Source organism: Plecotus auritus (genome assembly GCF_963455305.1).
Source record: "Plecotus auritus genome assembly, chromosome: 14".
NCBI classification, from domain to species: Eukaryota; Metazoa; Chordata; class Mammalia; order Chiroptera; family Vespertilionidae; genus Plecotus; species Plecotus auritus.
Window position 1 is genome coordinate 8,668,317 of NC_137780.1, and position 21,385 is coordinate 8,689,701.

The 21,385-nt window shown below is 42.3% G+C and overlaps 1 protein-coding gene across 4 annotated transcripts in view; it reads left to right on the forward strand.

Annotated features, from left to right (window-relative positions):
* The window catches only part of EPRS1 (glutamyl-prolyl-tRNA synthetase 1), a 43,867-nt gene extending 23,344 nt beyond the window's left edge, over window positions 1-20,523 (forward strand). For all 4 annotated transcript variants that reach the window (XM_080651284.1, XM_080651285.1, XM_080651287.1 and 1 more), the window contains 17 exons: window positions 314-426; window positions 2,198-2,315; window positions 4,159-4,518; window positions 6,023-6,256; window positions 7,492-7,757; window positions 8,958-9,009; window positions 9,469-9,678; window positions 10,066-10,138; window positions 11,698-11,777; window positions 11,983-12,084; window positions 12,735-12,890; window positions 13,363-13,560; window positions 14,678-14,851; window positions 15,612-15,772; window positions 17,141-17,219; window positions 20,003-20,067; window positions 20,168-20,523. In XM_080651284.1, coding sequence (XP_080507410.1) covers window positions 314-426; window positions 2,198-2,315; window positions 4,159-4,518; window positions 6,023-6,256; window positions 7,492-7,757; window positions 8,958-9,009; window positions 9,469-9,678; window positions 10,066-10,138; window positions 11,698-11,777; window positions 11,983-12,084; window positions 12,735-12,890; window positions 13,363-13,560; window positions 14,678-14,851; window positions 15,612-15,772; window positions 17,141-17,219; window positions 20,003-20,067; window positions 20,168-20,318 — 2,592 coding nt within the window. In that variant the 3' untranslated portion in view covers window positions 20,319-20,523. The remainder of the gene's footprint in view (window positions 1-313; window positions 427-2,197; window positions 2,316-4,158; window positions 4,519-6,022; window positions 6,257-7,491; window positions 7,758-8,957; window positions 9,010-9,468; window positions 9,679-10,065; window positions 10,139-11,697; window positions 11,778-11,982; window positions 12,085-12,734; window positions 12,891-13,362; window positions 13,561-14,677; window positions 14,852-15,611; window positions 15,773-17,140; window positions 17,220-20,002; window positions 20,068-20,167) is intronic.
* Window positions 20,524-21,385: the final 862 nt, after the last annotated feature.

A 21,385-nucleotide genomic window follows, 5' to 3' on the forward strand; every position in this document is an offset into this window, starting at 1 on the left:
CTGATCCTTAAGTGCTTTTCAGTCTGTTGTGCATCGTTCATATTTATGGTGGGGAACTTTTATACCTGCAGGGACACCAAGCAAGTTAGTGTAAAGGTTTTCTGAAGCTCGTCTGTTTATAAATGTTAACTTCAAAAATTACAATGAATGTAGTTATTTATTTTAATACTCCTCTGTTCCGTTGTGTGTGCTTAAGTAGTGAAGTTTTTAACCTATCTGTGTAAAATAGGAATATTCCAGCTACTGAAAAAACTGTTGCATTTAGGGCTCTGATTTTGAGAAAGTGACTTTTCGTCTTATATCACCTTTATAGCATGAAGAACTGATGCTCGGGGACCCCTGCCTTAAGGATTTGAAAAAAGGGGACATTATACAGCTCCAGAGAAGAGGGTTCTTCATATGTGATCAGCCTTATGAACCTGTGAGGTAAAAAAATGTAGCTGAACAACTAAATGAAAATGCTTAACGTTCTTATAGTAAATCATACTTTAAAAATGGAACTAAACAAAAACGTTGTACCTGGAAATTCTCTATTCAATTTGATTTGTTCTGTATTTACTATTTCAGACTTTAATTAGTGATATCTTTGAAACAGTATAATATTCACAAATTCATTTCTAAAACTAAACCATCTTATAATTCATCTTCATGTAGTCCAAGTATAAAGAAAAAATTTCTCCAGAGCAGATACACAAATGACCCGTATGCTGAGCATCATTAGTTGTTTGGGAGGTGCAGATCAAGGTCACTGTGAGATGTGCTCCAGACCCACTGGGATGGCTATAACCAGAAAGGCAATAGCAAGTGTTGAGGATGTGGAGAAATTGGAACCTTCCTACGTTCCTGGTGGAAATGTGAAATGATGCAGTCACTTTGGAAAACAGCGTGGCAGTTCTTCCAAAAGTTTAAAACATAGACTTACTATTTTACCCAGCAATTCTACTCCCAAGTATATACTTAAGAAAAATAATGTGTTCACACAGAAACTTGTACCCAGAGGCTCAGAGCAGCATTATTCATAATAGCCAGAAGGTGCAAACAACCCAAATGTTCATCAGCTGATGAATGGATAAGCAGAAGGTGGTTTGTTTGTGCAAGAGAATATTATGTAGCCATAAAAAAATGAAATGTGTACTGACTTATGCTAAAACGTTCATGACCCTTGTAAGCTTATGCTAAGTAAAAGAAGCTAATCAAAACAGACCACATATTTATATGAAGTGTCCAGAATAGACAAGTCCATAAAAACGATGCAGATTAATGGTTGTCAGGGTCTAGAAGAATGGGGGACTGGGAGTGATAGACAAAGGGTTCAGTTTCTCTTTGGGGGGTGATAGGCATGTTCTCAAATTAGATACTGGTGATGGTTGCACACTTTATATCATTGAGCTGTGGATTTTCAAAGGGTAAGTTTTTATTTTATTGATTTTAGAGGAAGGGAGAGAGAGAAACATAGATGTGAGAGAGAAACATTGATCGGTTGCCTCCAGCACATGCCCCGACTGGGGATCGAACCCACAACCTGGGTATGTGCCCTGCCCAGGAACTGAACCCACCACCTTTTGGTATATGGGACGATGTCCCAACCAACTGAGCTACCCTCCCAGGACAAAGGATAAATTTTTTGTTATGTAGATTATATCTCAATAAAGCTGTTACTAATAAATATTGAAGAAATGCACAGATCCTATTGTTACTACATTCTTTCTCTTTTTACTTTGGCATTTACTACAAAATTTGAATAAATTCTTTGCTTGCAAATAGTCTCAGGGCAGTGGAGTTTGCTAATTACCCTTTAGAATTGAGAAATTCTCATAAAATAAATACTTTGCAGGATTGGTTCTGCTTCTAAGCAGATTAGGTAGATGAATTGCCTTTTATGTCAAGAGGGAGACCGTTAGCAACCACTGGTGCCCTTTCTGGTGCCATGTGGAGTAGGCGCACTTTTGTCCTGGGCTTAGCATGCTCGCATTTATGAACGTTTATAAATTGGAAGTTTATAATTAGCACGGATGATTTTTATTAATGTAGTTATTTTTAAACTACTCGGAAGAACCTTTGATTTAAATAAGAGAATGGACTGTTTATATTTAAGAGCGTGAACACAGTGTCATCGACTCAATGTAGGAATTCAGTTTTAATTGCTGTTGAGAATTCAGTTCAAATGCACTTTTCCGGCCCTTCCTGTTCTCTTCAGCCCACATAGCTGCAGAGAAGCGCCCTGTGTCTTAATATACATCCCTGACGGGCACACCAAGGAAATGCCGACTTCTGGGTCCAAGGAGAAGACCAAGGTGGAAACAGTGAAAAATGAGGTAAATACTGTGTCTAGTAAGTAGTTAAGTGCAAACAACTATTTACATATTATATCCCAACAACTTGGTAGTCATTCGAAAAAATAATACATGTAAGTTGAAAGAAAAGGAAGACATTTTATTTTAAAAATACTTCGTTCTTAAATGCTTAATATTTTTATTTCACCTTTGTTATGTGTTCTAACCTTTTGCTTATTTTATTTTATTGTTTAAATATGTTTTCATTGATTTTAGGGAGAGAGGAAGGTAAGAGGATGGAGAGATAGGAACACCAATGGGCTGCCTCATGCACGCCCCCTACTGGGGATCGAGCCTGCACCTGGGCATGTGCCCTGACTGGGAATAGATCCAGTGACCTTACAGATCCACACTCAACCACTGAGCCACACCGGCAGGGCTTTATTTCACTTGTAAAGTGATATACAAAATGAAAGAAATGCTTTTATTCTTCCTTCAGCCATGGACTCAGATTGGACTCTTACCATTTCCTGTTCCACAGTGATTTTTCCTGGCATTTGATTTTTGACACAGCAGCTGTGAAAAATCCAGCTTTGCCAAGATAGGATGTCATTGAAAGAATGTAGCATGCTCTAATGTTTTTTGTTTTTTGTTTTTAAATATATTTTATTGATTTTTTACAGAGAGGAAGGGAGAGGGAGAGAGAGTTAGAGGCATCAATGGGAGAGAAACATCAATCAGCTGCCTCCTGCACACCCCCTACTGGGGATGTGCCCGCAACCAAGGTACATGCCCTTTACCGGAATTGAACCTGGGACCTTTCAGTCCGCAGGCCGACGCTCTATCCACTGAGCCAAACTGGTTAGGGCGCATGCTCTAATGTTACAGCTGAAACACCTTGAGCTTGTACACACAGATGTGGGCATATTGCTCTGTTTGCCTCAGACACTTACAGTATCCGTGGCATCTTGTGAATTTTCTGTGGCACCTGGAGCACCTGATGCATAGTTTGGATCTGGCAGTTGGGTAGTCACTGAAGATTGAACATCAGTGAGGAAGACAGTTTGGAGCAGGGGTGGGCAAACTTTTTGACTCGAGGGCCACAATGGGTTCTTAAACTGGACTGGAGGGCCGGAACAAAAGCATGGATGGAGTGTTTGTGTGAACTAATATAAATTCAAAGTAAAGGAGCGGAGGGGAGAGAAAGAGAACCGGATAGAACAGCCGGATCTGGCCCTCGGGCCGTAGTTTGCCCACGGCTGTTTTGGAGGGTGGGTGGGATGTAGGACTAGAAGGTGTTATAAGTGGTTAGAGGATGAGAGTATGGAGGATATAGGGTAGGACATGGATCCTGGGAGTAGAATTGTTTGTTTTTTTTTTTTAAATATATTTTATTGATTTTTTACAGAGAGGAAGGGAGAGGGATAGAGAGTTAGAAACATCGATGAGAGAGAAACATCAATCAGCTGCTTCCTGCACACCCCCTACTGGGGATGTGCCCACAACCAAGGTACATGCCCTTGACCAGAATCGAACCTGGGACCTTTCAGTCCGCAGGCCGACGCTCTATCCACTGAGCCAAACCGGTTAGGGCTGGGAGTAGAATTGTTAAGACAGTAACTTCTAGTTTTGTTTTGGTGACTAGGTAATTGAGTGGTAAAATATCTGAGGCTAGGGACAGCAGGAGCATGAAAGTTTATTAGGAGATAGGAGTTTGAAACTATTTACAATGGGAATGTCATAACTTGAGCTTTTCGTTTACATAGATTAAAAACTGGTCTCTGATTTTAAAGGTTTAACTTGAAACAAATCAGTTTGATTTAATTTGGGGGGCAGACATTTACCATGAAATAATTATCATGCTTTTGGTTTTCTGCCTCCGTAGACCACTACTCCTGTTAAGGAAAGACCAGCGCCCCCTTTGACTAATGCTGGTGCTGCCTCTGAGGACCCCTTGGTCCTTTACAATAGGGTGGCTGCCCAAGGGGATGTGGTTCGGGAATTGAAAGCCAAGAAAGCAGCAAAGGAAGATGTCGATGCAGCCGTGAAACAGCTTCTGGCTTTGAAGGCCGACTATAAGGAGAAGACGGGCCAGGAATACAAGCCTGGAAGTCCTCCTGCGGTGGCGGCACGGGCCGTTTCCTCTCCATCCTCAGCCAGCCCCCCGGGAGGCAGGTCTCTGTACGATGAGGTTGCTGCACAGGGGGAGGTGGTGCGAAAACTGAAAGCGGAGAAAGCCCCTAAGGTCAGTGTTCGGGGGGAGCCCGGCAGCCTTGTGAGGAGGCCCGTGACCTCCAGCTGCTAGTGCAGACTCAGCTTCCTGTGGGACGTGATGTTTGTAGACTGTCTGCTTGAACATTTCGTCATAACGGTCAACATTTACTGACACCTGCCGTGTGCCAAGCCCTGGAAACATTAACAAGCAGCAGCTCGCCGTCACCTGGTGGCAGGGGGAGGGCTGGGGGAGACATGCTTGCTGGCACAGTCCTGTGCCGTGTGACCGCGATGTCTAAATTGCTGAGAAATGCTTGTGGTGCGAAGTGGCAGGGAAGGAGGAAACAGTTCATGGCGTCGAGCCCAGCGGTTTGCTATACCTCTCTGTCGGGAGACATACCCTAGTTTTAGAATTTCGTTCTACTTTTACTCTGTTACTGGAATGTCTTAGTCGCAATAAAGTCGTTTGGCCATCTTAATTTTCTCCTTTAGAATATTTCAAGATACAGTCTTGCCAAACAAAGGTGTGGTTTTTTGTTTCCCTGTGTGAAATGTGCGCCATCTGACTTTAAACTCTGAATACTTACAGTGGAGAAGTGGGACTTCTTTCAAATAGGCCTCTTCTGTGGACAGGGTTGCAGGAAAGCCCCTTCACTTTCCCCCATTTCCTTTCTTTTAACGGATGGAAGTTTCTGTTTTTCTTGAGTCTTGTATGTCTGATGCACTATCGCCTTTTTCTTAGGATCAGGTAGGTTTTGCTGTGAAAATGCCCTGAATTCTAAAGTAATGTAAATTAGAGACAGGTCGGGAGTACCAGACAGCCTCCCAGTTCTCGGTGTGCGATCCCCTTTCCCTGTGCTCGCTCTGTGGTTGTGTTGCTGTGACAGGCGCCAGGTCTGTAGGCGGCAGAACACTGTCCCATAAAGTAGCCGCACAAGGAAATGATTGCTGGCCCCGGGAGCCCGTTCTCGTAAGGCATACTGATGCTTCCTGTCTCCTTGGCCCCACATGAGTGTCCTGGCTTCCGATGGGTGGCTCTCAGCTCTGGTAGAATTGGCAGTAAGACTTGGGTAGGGTGAGTTGCAGGTGCTTTTTCTCTAGCGTGGCTTCCTGGTGGCATGTTGGTTGGTGGTTAGTACTGCCATCAGGTAAGGCATCTGGCTTGAGGCCTCTGCCTGCGTGGCTGGCCTTCCCTGCTGGAGTCACAAGGGTCTCATTTGGGCTGTTTCGTTCTTTTTCATGATGACTATGCTGGAAGTATCAGAGGGAGTGATGTAACTGTTCTTCAGTTGGGCCCAGATTGTGTGTTTTTTGCAGTGTTGTATTTACTGTCTATTTAGAAATGAAAAAAATAAGGTTTATATTGGCCAAGCCATTGGGGTGGTCTGTGCTCGGATTTTATAAATTCTGACTCCTCTCCTTACCCAGGGCTTGGTCGCTGGCAGTTTGCTTGGCTGTCCTGTCATTTATTTGTTTACATAAGGAAGAAGAAAAGTTACAGTACTAAATATTTCTCTCTTTCTCCTTTACTGCAGGCTAAAGTCAATGAAGCTGTCGAGTGCTTGCTTTCGCTGAAAGCTCAGTATAAAGAAAAGACCGGGCAGGAATACGTGCCTGGCCAGCCCCCGTTACCTCCCGGCTCAGGTTCAAGTCCAGCCCGGAGCTCTGAGCCTTGTGGTCCAGAAACAGCGGAAGCCAAAGTGCTTTTTGACCAAGTAGCTTCTCAAGGGGAAGTCGTTCGCAAGCTTAAAGCTGAGAAAGCCTCTAAGGTGAGTGTGCTGTTCTGTGTGTGTTTTTGTTTTTCACGTTACCCACTACTTTCTTTGCCTGGAACACTTCTGCCCCATGGAATCTGGCTAACTTCTCATGTTTCCCTTTCCAGCTCCTTTGTCTTGTCTGCTAGAGAAGCCTTCAGTGGTCCCTTCTCCCCCAACTAGATCTGACTGGACAGTCTCCTAGGACACGGCCTCTCTCTGACATAATACTTAATTACCCGTTATTTTAATAGTTCAATTGTCTGTTTCTCTCTGGTCTGCCAGAGCCTGGGGAATAGGGACCTAGACCCCAGCAGTGCCTGGCTCACGTAGGCCCTGACACAGCCCGTGCTCTCTGTCGGACTCATTCTCCTAAAACTCTTCAGTCTAGAACAAGCAGGTCAAACTCACGGCCCGCGGGCCACATGCCTCGTTTATTTGGCCCATGTTAGCCTTCGAGTTTGACATGATTGGTCTAGAACAGCCGTGGGCAAACTACGGCCCGCGGGCTGGATCCGGCTCTTCTACCCGGTTCTCTTGCTCTCCCCTCCACTCCTTTACTTTGAATTTATATTAGTTCACACAAACACTCCATTCATGCTTTTGTTCCGGCCCTCCGGTCCAGTTTAAGAATCCATTGTGGCCCTCGAGTCAAAAAGTTTGCCCACCCCTGGTCTAGAACGACAAGTTTTATTTTGAACCATGGTGTGGTTTGTGCTAATTGTATTACCTTTATACAAATAGGACTTTTTGGTACAGATTCATTTGCGTGGAAGACAGACAACGTTACAGGTTTTGAAATTTGACCAGTAATGTAGCAACTTGACTGCTGTCATCTTGGTAATGGTGCACCTGTGTGATTGGGTGGCTGTTACACTGCGGAGGGACATGTGCTCTGCACTAGTGCCTTCTCAGAGGCGTGCTCTGTGACAGCTCTGTCCCGTGCGGCCAATGAGACTGAGGAGCCGGATTGCTAATTGATTTATTTAAGTTCAGTTTAGAGATAATTAGCCACAGGGGGCTAATGACGACTATTTGGACAGTGCAGTTAGAGCACGATTTCTAAGTCACTCTCTTGCTCAGTCCTGTCCCTCTTTCTCATCCTCACTCATGTATTTTCAGAAGTTAGTACATACAGCATTCTTCCCCTGCCACACACCCCTCGGCCTTCAGTGGTGTCCTCAGATCTGCTTCTGAAGCTCGGGCAGGGCTTTGAGTGAAACAGACCCTGTTCTCTTGTTGAACTGAAGGACCAGGTGGACGCGGCTGTGCAGGAGCTCCTGCAGCGGAAGGCGCAGTACAAGTCTCTGACCGGCGTCGAGTATAAGCCCGTCTCTGCCACTGGGGCCGAGGACAAAGACAAGAAAAAGAAAGAAAAGGAAAATAAATCTGAAAAGCAAAATAAGCCTCAAAAGCAAAATGATGGCTCAAAGAAAGAGCCCTCTAAAAGCCAGGGTGGTGGTGGGCTGCCACCCAGCGGAGCCGGCGAAGGGCAGGGCCCCCGGAAGCAGACCAGGTAACCACCTCGGGAACGCCCTTTGCCGGGAAGCGGTGTTTGGAATGCATTCGACTCTTACGTGAAAAAAAGGATGTTTTTGTGGTTGGTCTGACTTGTCACACTAAGTCAGGGAATGCTAAAGGTGTAGTGTCAGCAGGTAGCTTTTGTTAATTTTCTGTTTATTTACTTAAATGGGCAACACATTCACTTGCTGGGTTCAGGAGTCTCAGGATAGAAAAAGTTCAGTGAAGTCTCCATCCTATGCTTGTTTTCTGTCTTCTCAGTTCCTCCTACCATCGTGATGAATTGGTAACCACTGTTAGTAGTTTTTTCTGTGCCCACTAAGTACTAACTAAAAGCAAACATATTCATGTTCCTTCCTCTCCCTTTTAGCACATTTGGTACCTAACTAGACATGTTTGCACCCTAAACAGATTTTTTTTTTAATGCAATTCTTTTGTGGGGACTCAATAGGATTTTAAAGTGGGTTTAGTTGTATGTAAAACTAAGCTTGTTCAAAAACAAAACAGTGGGATAGGTGGTGTTCCAGTACTTTCCAGTCTGTGCAAATCATGTGATTCTCGTCTCTAAGCCCATCCAGAACGTAGAGAACCTTGTGCTTGGTTCCTTGAGCGGCTTAGTAAGAGGAAGCACTGTTACTAACAGCTTCTGTTCTGAGAGACTGTTTTAGATTTGTTTAGCTGAAGTTCAAGTTCTGCCTCTCATGCTCACATCAAACACAGTCTCTTCTTAGACAAGAGGACACAGCAGTTGCTTTTCTTGCCTATTGATGGGGTGATCAGATGCACAGAATAGTTGGAGAAAGACTAGAATTTCCATCTTTTACCTTATGACTACTTGTGAAGGGGCAGGTTTAAGATAGGCATTTTTTTGAATTGTTTCAAATGGAGAATTCAAGTATAAATACACGAAGATTTTAAACCAAGAAAGCCTTGCTTACAAACTCCAAAACAATGTACTTTTTTATAAAACAACTCATGGGTAGATTTTTCTGTGTTCATCATAAGACAGTTCCTGAATAATTGTTCGTGTTTCCAGAAAAGGATTATTGTCTAGAATAGAATGAATATAGAAGAGATAACAATACAGAAATGACTTGTACTAAAGAAAAATGAATATTTTGACCTTCAGAGGTTTTCTGTTCAACCTAGAAGCAATTGCTGAATGAAGTTTATATATTACTGTTCATATCTGTAGGTTGGGTCTTGAGGCAAAAAAAGAAGAAAATCTTGCAGATTGGTATTCTCAGGTGAGTATGCATTCATTTGATTTTTATGTATTAAATTTCTCAAAGGCAACTTTATATTTCGGTTCTGAAGTCCAGACACAAAATAATAAAGTGTAATGCCTTTAATAATACATAATATAGAAATCTAGCATGTCACAGTTTTCAAAGCATCTTCACATAAGTGTGGAATCAGAAGTAGCCCTGTGAGGTAGTCATTGTTTTTATTTTTGTGTGGTGAGGTGACAGTATAGTCCCAAGCCACAATGATAGGAACCGCAGGAGCAGGATTAGAATTCGAGTCTTCTGACGAGTGTAGGGCCCCGTGTTTCTGAGGATGGAAAGGTCTGTTTACATGCACGTGAAGAGGATGTACCAGCGCTGGCAGCCTCCAGGGGGAAGCGTGGCTATCATGCTCCCGGCACCTGTACTGTAATTTTGATTCCATTTCGGCCTTAAAGACTGCATTTTTCTTTGATAAAGGTCATCACAAAGTCAGAAATGATTGAATACTACGATGTGAGTGGCTGCTACATCCTCCGTCCCTGGGCCTTTTCCATTTGGGAGTCCATCAAGGACTTCTTCGACGCCGAGATCAAGAAGCTGGGCGTGGAGAACTGCTACTTCCCCATGTTCGTGTCCCAGAGCGCCTTGGAGACGGAGAAGACTCATGTGGCCGACTTCGCCCCGGAGGTGGGTGGGCTGGATTGATTTTTGCCGTTTTTTATATATAAACTCAAAAGTGTATTTTCAGTTCACATATGAATAGTAATTTAAAAGGCAAGTTATAATAGCCGATTTAGAGAAATTTTTTTTAATTGAAAGCCATTTTTAAAACATTATGTTTCTGCCTTTAGGGCAAGTTATGTCTAATTATGTTTGTTACATTAAGTAATTAACTGGCTTCTACTTTTCTTTCAATGTTTGAAAGGACAGTTAATATCTACCTTCTCTCAGTGAATAGCAGCATTTACCTTACCGCAAGTGAGAGAGCAAACGCTGAACTACTGAAATGCCAGCATTTGTTCTACTTCTCTGAGTGCTGTTGTACAATGTCTGAACAGTGATTTCTCTTACTAGGTTGCTTGGGTTACAAGATCTGGCAAAACAGAGTTGGCAGAACCCATTGCCGTTCGTCCTACCAGTGAAACAGGTGAGGAGCAGCCTTGGGGCAGGAGGGAGCGCATTGAGGTGTTAAGAGACAGTGTGTAGAGTGGGTCTCCCCTTCGTTCTTTGACCTTTACAATCCTTGTTGACAGTACGTAAAGTTTAATGAATGTGTATGCCAAGATGAATGAATGCAAACGGACATTGAGTTTTATTCTGTACAGTATTCATTACAGAGCTCTTCAGCAGTAGGATAAAGGTTTTTTGTTTGTTTGTTTTTTAAACACACCACAGGCCCCAGCTGGTTTGGCTCAGTGAATAGAGCGTTGGCCTGCGGACTGAAGGTCCCGGGTTTGATTCTGGTCAAGGGTGCATGCCTAGGTTGCGGGCTCAATTCCCCAGTAAGGGGCGTGCAGAAGGCAGCCAATCAATGATTCTCTCTTGTCATGTTTCTCTCTCCCTCTCCCTTTCTCTCTGAAATCAATAAAAATATATTTTAAAACAAAAAACACCACAGTTTTATTATTTTGTTTTTATGCTATAATTTTTCAGAACTTTGCAAGGAATTTTATTCTTAGGATAATTTTTATTCTTGAAATTAGTTATAAAATTGCCAACGCGAATGTTTAATGTCATATTTATAAATCCTGTTACTTATTTTAGTATCACGTTCACATTCATGTAGGGTTTCGGTAGGTTACTAATTGTTATGTTTCTGTCTTGTATTCCTCTTACAACCAGTAGTGAGGAGGATGAGGCAGCCGCTGTTATCTCCAAGGCAGGTAAACAGGTCTGAAAGGTTAAGTGACTTTCCTAGAAGTACACATAGCCGTGGAGTTTGAGCCTTTGGGCTTGTTGATGTCTTGAACGAGATTATCCATCTGCAGTTCAGGATTATTGGCTCTTGGAGACTTCCGGTGACGCTCTCGTATGTTATTGTAATGGTGCATTATTGAAATTATGACACCAGCTGTTTTTCACATGCTAGATTGGCCAGGGTTTTTGTGTATGTGTGTGTGTTACAAACTATAGGTAGTCCTGAGTAGGCCATGATAAGACAGGCGCCTCACTCAAATTAGTAGTTAAGGTGAGAGCTTTCACACTCCAGCTAGATGCATCAAACATACAGATTCACCCTAAATTCTGGTTCTTCCCGTAACTGCTGACTTAGCAAGCTCTTTAACGTCTTTAACCTCAGTTTACAGGTCTTTAGTATTGAGATTGTGATAGCAACTTTCTGGGTTGAATGTGAAAATTGAACAGGATAATGAATGTAAAGACCTTAACATAGCACGTAGTACATACTATACGTCTTCACTTAGTGTTTTTAAAAACGAAACAACAGAAAAGCAAATTAAATGTTAAATGTAAATCTCATTGCTAAGAACACAAAATATGGTCAGGTTTAGATAATGTTCTTGATTAACCCACTTTATGAAATACATAATAATACCATTCACTGACCATTACAGGCATTGGAAACACATTTACACAAACACGACCTTCTCATTCCTGTTAATTATATTGCAGTTTAGCTCTTAGCAGCCCTCGGGGAGAAAGAAAGCCCTCAGTGACTAAGCCTGCTTGTTTCCCTGTGTCTTTCAGTCATGTATCCTGCGTATGCGAAGTGGGTGCAGTCACACAGAGACCTGCCCATCAGGCTCAACCAGTGGTGCAACGTGGTGGTAGGTGCACACCCTTCTCTCTGCTCCCATTGTCCTGCCTACTCATTGGTCTTTTCTTACGTGTATGTTCAAAGGATTGCGAGTATGGAAGCTTTTTTGAAGTCCTTTGGATCACATTATGACTTCTGATTGCTTACACATAAAATTGCTAATGAGAGCGGCAAAGCTCTCTCTAACGACCACATTGTCTTCCTGCCTGTTCCAGCGCTGGGAGTTCAAGCATCCGCAGCCGTTCCTGCGGACTCGCGAGTTCCTTTGGCAGGAAGGGCACAGCGCCTTTGCCACGTTTGAGGAAGCGGCAGTGGAGGTATGAAGAGTGGTCGTCCTTGCTCAGTTCTGTGTGTGTCCTTTGCTTTGTCCACACTGGGCTGCTTTTTCCAGCTGTGAGTACTGCAGTGTGTCTATGATAGGTGACCTTTCAGTATATCACGCTAAGCTGAAACTGATCTGATCCAAATAGCATTAAAAGAATTTCTTGGTATGAATTATTTTGTTATAATTGTATCACCTTAAGGTTAAGAGAAAAAACTAGTGAATGCAAATGTGTATGGACTTCAAGAAACTGCTTATTGAAATTTTTTATGAAAATGCTATTATAACTTTTCAGTCTTTTTGGACTTCAGGATGTAGCAGAATTTATAATCCTGTGGGTGAAATTAATTATTCTTCAGGAGACTTTCATCCTGGTTACTGTGCATCTTTCAAAAGCATTCATTTTCTCTTGCACTCTCAATTTATGTAGGTTTTTAAAAGTAATTAACTTCTTTTTACACTGCTTTGTTGGAATGTCTTAATAAATTCCCACTGGCTGCTTTAACCTTTCCACAAAAAAAGGGTTTTTATTGTTTGAAGTGCTTTTCCCACCACAGATAGTTTTAAATAGTACAGGGTTATAGGTCTGTAATAAGTAAGTATGCCAGAAACTTGAACACTTGTGCATTTAAAATGTTGTTACAGGTCTTGCAGATACTTGACTTGTATGCTCAGGTATATGAAGAACTCCTGGCAATTCCTGTTGTAAAAGGAAGAAAAACGGAAAAGGAGAAGTTTGCAGGAGGAGACTATACCACCACCGTGGAGGCGTTTATATCCGCCAGCGGGAGAGCCATCCAGGTGCCGGCTGCCGCCCCGGGTTCGCGGGGGACGTGAGTCAGCACAGCCTGTGGGCAGAGCCAGCGCCTTTCTCTGTCCTCAGGGCCGTGGCCTCTTTTAAAAACACAGTGCTTCATGTGCTTCTAGCCCACATGCGCATCTCAGGCCTGTCTGCCCCATTTCTCTAGTCTCCAAGGTCAGTGATTAAGTCAAGGCCCGTGTTCTGAATTGCCCAGAGCGTGGAATCCCATTTAACCTTCGTAACTGACGTTCTGCCTCTCCTCTGAGAGGGTTTGCCCAGAGCAGCACACTTCTCCAGCACTTTTTGATTAAACCTACTCTCTCTGGTGTATCAGCTACACTTTAAAAATGTGTTATATATAAATAAATCAAGGAAGACAAAATAGGTCATTTTAAGGCATGTGATTTTATTATCATTTTCGCAGGCACAATAGGTTATTACAATTAAAGCTCCTATTTCTCTTTATTTCAGGGAGCAACATCACATCATCTAGGGCAGAATTTTTCCAAAATGTTTGAAATCGTTTTTGAAGACCCAAAGACGCCAGGAGAGAAGCAGTTTGCCTATCAGAACTCCTGGGGCCTGACCACGCGGACCATTGGTGTCATGACCATGGTTCACGGGGACAACATGGGCTTAGTGTTACCTCCCCGGGTAGCCTGTGTTCAGGTAAGCAGGTATTTCTGTTAGCACTTAGAATACAGGTCATATTTACTAACAAACTCGAAAGGGCAATTTTCGGAATATCATCTGGGTAGATTTTGCCAATAGAGAAACAACATAGAATTCAGTCTAGACTTCGGTTGTGTAACTACGGATATCATTTGTGTTCTTGTTTTTTACTTTTAATTTTTAGCTTCTTTATATAAAACTTGCTTAGAAATCATTTTTTTAAATGATTTATTTAGCACAGACAAGCCATGGTAGACATTCTGTATAGATTAGAAATCACACCAGCAATTTATTGTTTGTGTATGCCTTTGTTGTTTTTTTTATTACTTACTAGAGGCCCAGTGCACGAAATTCACCATCCGTGAGCCTGGCTTCTGGCTAAGCGGTGCTCCCCCTGTGGGAGCGCACTGACCGCCAGGGGACAGCTCCTGCGTTGAGCGTCTGCCCCCTGGTGGTCAGTGTGCATCATAGTGGCCGGTTGTTCTGCTGTCAGGCCAAAACCGGCTCTCCCAACATCCCCAAGGGGTCCCGGATTGTGAGAGGGCGCAGGCCAGGCTGAGGGACACCACCGGTTCACGACTGGGGCTAGGGCAGGATGCAGGAGGTTGGTCAGCCGGGGAGGGACCACAGGAGGGCTCCAGGGCGTGTCCGGCCCATCTCGCTCAGTCCCGATTGGCCGGACCCCAACAGCAAGCTATTCTACTGGTCAGAACGTCTGCCCCCTGGTGGTCGTTGCATGTCATAGCAAGCGGTTGAGCAGCCTCAGCATATCATTAGCATATTACGCTTTGATTGGTTGAATGGCCGACTGGACAACCGAACACTTAGCATATTAGGCTTTTATTATATAGGATTGTCAATAAAGCCATGAAATTAGTCTACATAGGGTAGGCAAACGTAGGTTTACAGTTATAATACAAATAAACAATGCTATAATTAATAAATGACAATCAAGAATAAACTGTTTCATGAACTCACAACTGTAAGCCTTCCTTTGTCCCCCCTCCACCCCCTTACCCCCCACTCCCACCCTGTGTTGATTTGTGTTGTGATTTAGAGTCACGTTTGTATGCTGTGTCTTTGTGTGAACATAAGCTGTTGTGCTGGGTTCCAGGTGGTGGTCATTCCTTGCGGCATCACAAACGCACTCTCTGAGGAAGACAGAGATGCTCTGATTGCAAAATGCAATGATTATCGCAGGCGGCTACTCAGTGTTAACATTCGCGCTCGAGCTGATTTGCGAGATAACTATTCGCCCGGCTGGAAATTCAACCACTGGGAGCTCAAGGTAAACTCTTCCGTTGGATTTAGATTTTCTTTACGTGTGTTTTTATAAAATGTAAGTCTTTCTCATGACTTCCTCTGTTTTGATCGTTACGAGTTCTTTGAAACTGAGTGTTCAGCACAGTTGCTAAATTTGAACTCGTTTTTGAGGAAGCTTATTTTTATTTTGTTTTAATAAACCTCAGGCAGTACAGTTTTCTCTTAGGTTTATGCCTTATTGGAATGAGTTTTTGTAATGGCTCAGGAATATTGCCTGCTTTTTCATACTGTTTGTGCATGCCTTTGTTTTGTTTCTTTATTATTTATGTCAATAAAACCATGAAATTAGTCTGTATAGGGTGGGCAAAAGTAGGTTTATAGTTGTAATACAAATAAACAATGCTATAATTAACCAGTTAACTGTCACGCATCCAAAACAGGACGATATTGGAATTAATTCCATATGCGCTGGAATATTTACGAATTCAAGTTACCATAATTTTCTTTACACACCCAGAGATGTCACTAACAAGTCTGATTTTAAAATTGGGCGACCAGAGTTGATATGCGAGGTTTGCGGCTATAGACGTGCGTGGCGTGTGGGGAAGGTCTGCTGCTTGCGTCTTTAGACACTTATGGCGTACAAAGGGTTAACAATAATAATACAAGAATAAACTGTGTTTTGTGAGCTCACAACTGTAAGCCTACCTGTGGTCCCCTCCCACCCCCCTGTGTCCAGTTGGAGATGTGCATGTGTCACCTTAGCCGCCTCTTTTGTTTCCTAGGGAGTTCCCATTAGACTGGAAGTCGGGCCACGTGATATGAAGAGCTGTCAGTTTGTGGCCGTCCGACGAGATACTGGAGAGAAGCTCACAGTTGCTGAAGATGAGGCCGAGACTAAACTTCAAGCTCTTTTGGAGGACATCCACGCCAATCTCTTCAGAAAGTCAGTTCCTCAGAATGAGCGGCTCATGTCTCTCATCTTCCAACCCTAGGAGATCTATCCCAGGAATTCTTTGTCCCAACTGGAAGTCCTCTTTCCCGTGGTTCTCAATGCGCCTTTCTCTTTGTGATTTGACTTGTATTATGAACGTTTTTCTAAGTGCTTTCTGCTCCCTGCCACGTTAGCTGCAGTGCACTGACTGGCCCCTGGGCTAATTTGGGTTCGTTTTAGATCCAGACTTTTATGACATATAAATTGGAGGAAGTGAGGCATTGATTCTCACCTGCTGGCTACATGTGAGCAGCCCCTGGGAGGCTTTAGAAACTACCAGTGCCTGGGTCCCTACCATGCTGTGTGAACGCAATTGGTCTAGAGTGGGCTGGCACCTGCAGTAGTGAAAGCTTCCAAGTGATTGATGTGTGGCCAAGGCTCAGAACGGGGGTGGGGGAGGCGGGGCCTTAGGGCTGCCCTGACCTATGGGAAGGGGTCTTAGAATCGCAGGTCTCATGCAGAGGCACTAGAAGATGGGTCCTTGTGTGGCGCCTTACTTCCTTCCCTCATGTCATGCATGACTTCAAATGCAGAAGTGAATAACATTTATTTCCATTTCTAAAAGAATTACCTAGTGCAGTGGTCAGCAAACTGAGGCTCATGAGCCACATGCGGCTCTTTGGCCCCTTGAGTGTGGCTCTTCCACAAAATACCACGTGCGGGCGCACACGTACAGTGCGATTGAAACTTTGTGGCCCATGCGCAGAAGTTGGTTTTCGGCTCTCAAAAGAAATTTCAATCGTTGTACTGTTGATATTTGGCTGTGTTGACTAATGAGTTTGCCGATCACTGACCTAGTGGATGAAAATAGCTTGAATAATGGATATTTATGAGTTTTTCCTTTTCAAAACATTTTCATGCCTTCGTGTTTGATTCTCAGAATCCTGTATGGGTAATTAGACTGACTTGAGTATTTTTCCAGGTTTGTAAAAACTTAGAAAACTAAGACCAGAGAGGTTTAAAAAATAACACCCCCATCCCCCCCCCATTTTTTTTTTTAAAGACAAAACAACACACAACCCAGACTCTCAGGTAGTCAGTGGTATAGCAGGACTAGAATGTTGATCAATAGAGATTTAACAACAATAACAAAAATAAAAATTACCTGTTGTGTGCATGGCAAACTCCTCATCCATTTCATGTTCACAATTATACAATGATGAGTTCACTGAGGTTTACTGAATGTCATTGCTAGTGGCAAAGTCGAGGTTCAAACTGAGTTCTCACTTCCAGGTTATTGTTATTTCATTAAACTATGCTTGTTTAAAAATAACATTATTAGGAGAAATGATGTGTTCTTTTCTCATTATTTTTTGGTAGGGCTTCTGAAGACCTTAAGACTCATATGGTTGTGGCAAATTCAATGGAAGACTTCCAGAAGCTGCTGGATTCTGGGAAGGTAAGAGACTTCTGAAAATAATTGAATATAGAAATATTTCAGTAAATGGTGTTTTAAGACCCACTGAACTTAAGCATGCTATTAATCCCCTTTTCAAGGTCAGTCACACAGAAGGATTACATAGTATTCAGCATTTTTTAAAATATGTTTTTATTGATTTCAGAGAGGAAGGGAGAGGGAGAGAGAGGTGGAAACATCAATGATGACAGAGAATCATTGATTGGCTGCCTCCTGCATGCCCCCCACTGGGGATTGAGCCCACAACCAGGGCATGTGCCCTTGACTGGAATTGAACCTGGGATCCTTCAGTCCACAGGCCCAACGCTCTATCTACTGAGCCAAACCAGCCAGGGCCATTATATACTCTTTCAACTGGTTTTCCTAAAACTTGACAGTAGATCATTTTTGGATAACACTGTGAACTGATTATGTAAAAGCTTTTTCTCATGCTTGATAGGCAACGTTTTAATTGGTTATGATTAAAACCTCAGTATATCTCAGTGCGTGAGCTGGGAGCATGTTAATCTCGCTGGCTCAGCTTACTAACTTATAAAATGAGTGCAAAATAGTTCATCTCAAAATGCCCTTCAGACCCATTATTCTTCCGTGTCCAGCGTTCTCTTATGCTTGGAATAGTGCTTTTCATCCTCCCCATTCTGGTTTCTGTAATTTGTCACGTGACTCAAGCTCCGTCCTTCTGAGAGAAGGCTAGAGAGTGGGTAGCCACTGATGCCGTGTACATTTCTCCTTTCACTGCAGTTTGGATTATTTTATTTTTGCTCCATTATTTACTGAATTTTAGAATTTCCTGTATTATAGAAATATGGAGTCACTGTGGCAATACAGTCTGTGAAGACATTGCATAAGAGTTAATAAATCAATAGAGTCAACACTAGTTAGTCCATTGCTCTCAAAGAAATGAGTCTCAGCAGATATTAGTGGAATCATAAATTTCCGCATCTGTTCTAAAGCAGAATACATATTTTAGTTGTATGTCCAAAGAGCACAGAGGCCAAAGCACATTTTGTTTCTTGAATTCAGTAGCCAATTCCGTCCGCATCTCTTCTTATATTGCTCAGCTTAAATATGTTGACGGGCCTTCCAGCAGCCTTTGAAGTTACTGTAAATAAAATGGTATTTACTAAGAAGGGAGAAGGTGGAAGGGATCTTTGGAACGTGAATGTAGGTGAAAGTTTGATTTTCTACTTTCCCTGTTGGTTTTTATAAATGAAAAAAAAAAATGTGTGTAGGACTTGATTTCAGTAACTTTTCCAAGGGGATGGTCTTAGTTAGGTGAAAAACAAATGTTATTTATATGTGTAAGATGTATTTACTGTTGACATACATTACTAATCTATTGATCATCATAATTTTATAGTCTTTTTATTTTTTGTCATTAATATTTTCTGCTACAAAATGCAAGATACTGTGTGTTGCAAAAGATTGTATTTTTTAAAGACATAGATATAGAAATTAAAAAATAAAAATTAAGAATCTTTCCATGGCTGAATAAATAGCATAAAAATGTATACTGTATTTTCATATTAATGACTTATATGCATAAATAGAAATTTTAGGTCTTATTATCTATACTTTACTTTGAAGCTAGAAAAAATTAAAACATGGTGTTGTACAAAATTATCATTTATGAGTCCAAATACACTTAATAACTTAAGATGAATTTTTTACATGCTACATCATTTTAAATTTTAAAAATTATTTTAGGAATACCTTCTCAAGGCTTAGTAATGTTTTCTCATGAGAAAAAGAAAATGAGACTATTTACTGTAAAATTTATTAGTTATTAAAAAATATAGCTATGTTGTGAGTTAAAGTAAAAATTTCTAAGAAACTGCCGAAACCGGTTTGGCTCAGTGGATAGAGCGTCGGCCTGCGGACTGAGGGGTCCCGGGTTCGATTTTGGTCAAGGGCATGTACCTTGGTTGCGGGCACATCCCCAGTGGGAGGTGTGCAGGAGGCAGCTGATTGATGTTTCTCTCTCATCGATGTTTCTAGCTCTCTACCCCTCTCCCTTCCTCTGTAAAATATCAATAAAATATATATTTTAAAAAAAAAATTTCTAAGAAACCAAATTTAGTACCCAAAGGCATTTTTTGTAATTATCTTAATATTCTTACCATTGCCTAAATAGTGACAGTAAAGATTTCCCCCGTTTTGTTTTTTGTAATGAATTTTAAACAATACTTTGTGGAAAACAAATACATTTTTTTCATGCTCTGTGGTTGCACAACTGCTAATGATTCCCAAGTTTCACTTTGTGTGATTTCAGCTCTTACACCCAGGTTGGTCTTTGCTTCAGTTTGCATTGCACAATTTCTCTATTCGATTTTTTCAGAATATTTATTACTACCAGCTCTTCCACCTTCCCTTTACCCACTCATTCCTTCCCTCCAGGATTTGCCTTGAAATTATCACTTCTTTATTATTTCAAGGCAGATGATCAAAATGACATTTTACCAAGTTGGGGACTCAGGCTAATACACTTTGCTGAATGAACATGAGAGAAGGAGGTAACTAACTTCTTTACCCTGCAGTAATGTTCATCTGATGAATTACTCAGGTTTTTATAATTCCTTCGTCTCCATTTCACTTTGTTCTTACAAAAGCCTTTGGGAACATGTGTTAACCAAGTCCCAGGTGCAAGGAAGAGTTTGCAGGAGGGACTCAACTTGCGCATGGGATGGGTGGCTGCAAATAATTGGCGTCCTATTTACAGCCTGGAAGGAGTGATACACACTATATATTGTTCCTTTTCCTATTAGATTGTCCAGATCCCCTTCTGTGGGGAAATTGACTGTGAAGACTGGATCAAGAAGACCACGGCCAGGTAAAGGCAATGAACAGATAAGACGTGTGAGGTGAGGCTGTGAAAAAGAGGAGACATGCACAGCTTAAATGAATGGAATTCTCGTTTGTTTTAATTTCAGGGATCAGGATCTTGAACCCGGTGCTCCATCCATGGGAGCCAAAAGCCTTTGCATCCCCTTCAAACCGCTCTGTGAGCTGCAGCCTGGAGCCAGATGCGTCTGCGGCAAGAACCCTGCCAAGTACTACACCTTGTTCGGGCGCAGTTACTGAGGACGAAGCCACGACCCCGTCTCCGACCCTCTGCACTTTTTACAAAATGGATACTAATATCTTCCCAGATACAGAGTTTTATGATTTTTTAAAATAAAACTTCAAAAAGGAGGTCACGAGATAAACACCTATTCTTATGTCTCAAGTAACAGTGGAAAAAAAGACTTTTCTGTAAACCACCCCAGTAATAAACATCATGAATTCATTCGTTTTATGTATTCGTTCGTTTCTGAAGTATTGGAGTTATGTACTACAAGCCAATTCCTACGAAGAGATGAAAATAACCTCTATTCGTAGGAATTTCCTGAAGCTTCCGATGAGCAACTAAATGCAGAAAAGTTTGAAGCTGGCGGCTTCAAAGGAATTCATTATTTAAAGGAACTCCGCAGTCAGGAAGTATGTGAAGGGCAGGCATCTTTTACCCTGAATCTGCACGTGATAGGAGGTAGACTTTTCCCTTACATTGAGATTCAGCTAAAATATCAAAACTCCAAACATCGGAGAAGTGGCGGTGCTTTTCCAGAGGATGCAGAAGCCTGCGGCCAAACACTGTCCTTCAGGAAAGGGTCACTGTTGTTCGCAGATGACAGCCATTAACTACCATACATGGCTGACGCTCATAGGCGTGAGTGTGTGCCTCGGGTTCACTGCAGTAAAAAGAAAACCAGTAGGCCAGGTATCTTTGCTGGAATCGGACAGTAACAGCATATTGTAGGGGGAGACAGGTCATTAACAAAGACGTCACAAAACCTGTTGAATTGGTAGAGGAGTGAAGCGGACAGGCTTCCCTAGTATGGGTGGGCCTCGTTCAATCAGTTGAAGGACTGAGCAGACCCTCCGGATCCCTCCTGCTGCCGGCCTTCTGTAGGGGAGAGGCTTTGAGTCTTGACATCAGCAGAAAACACTCCATAAAACAGCGAAGAGAAGGCATTTGACTGGAAAGTCTGGAGTGTCCCTCCCTCTGAAATCAATAAAAATGTATTTAAAAAAGAAAAGAAGAAACACCTGCTGAGGGAGTGAGCTTCTTACCTCCTTCAGGTGTTCACTCGAGCATTTCAGTAAATTCT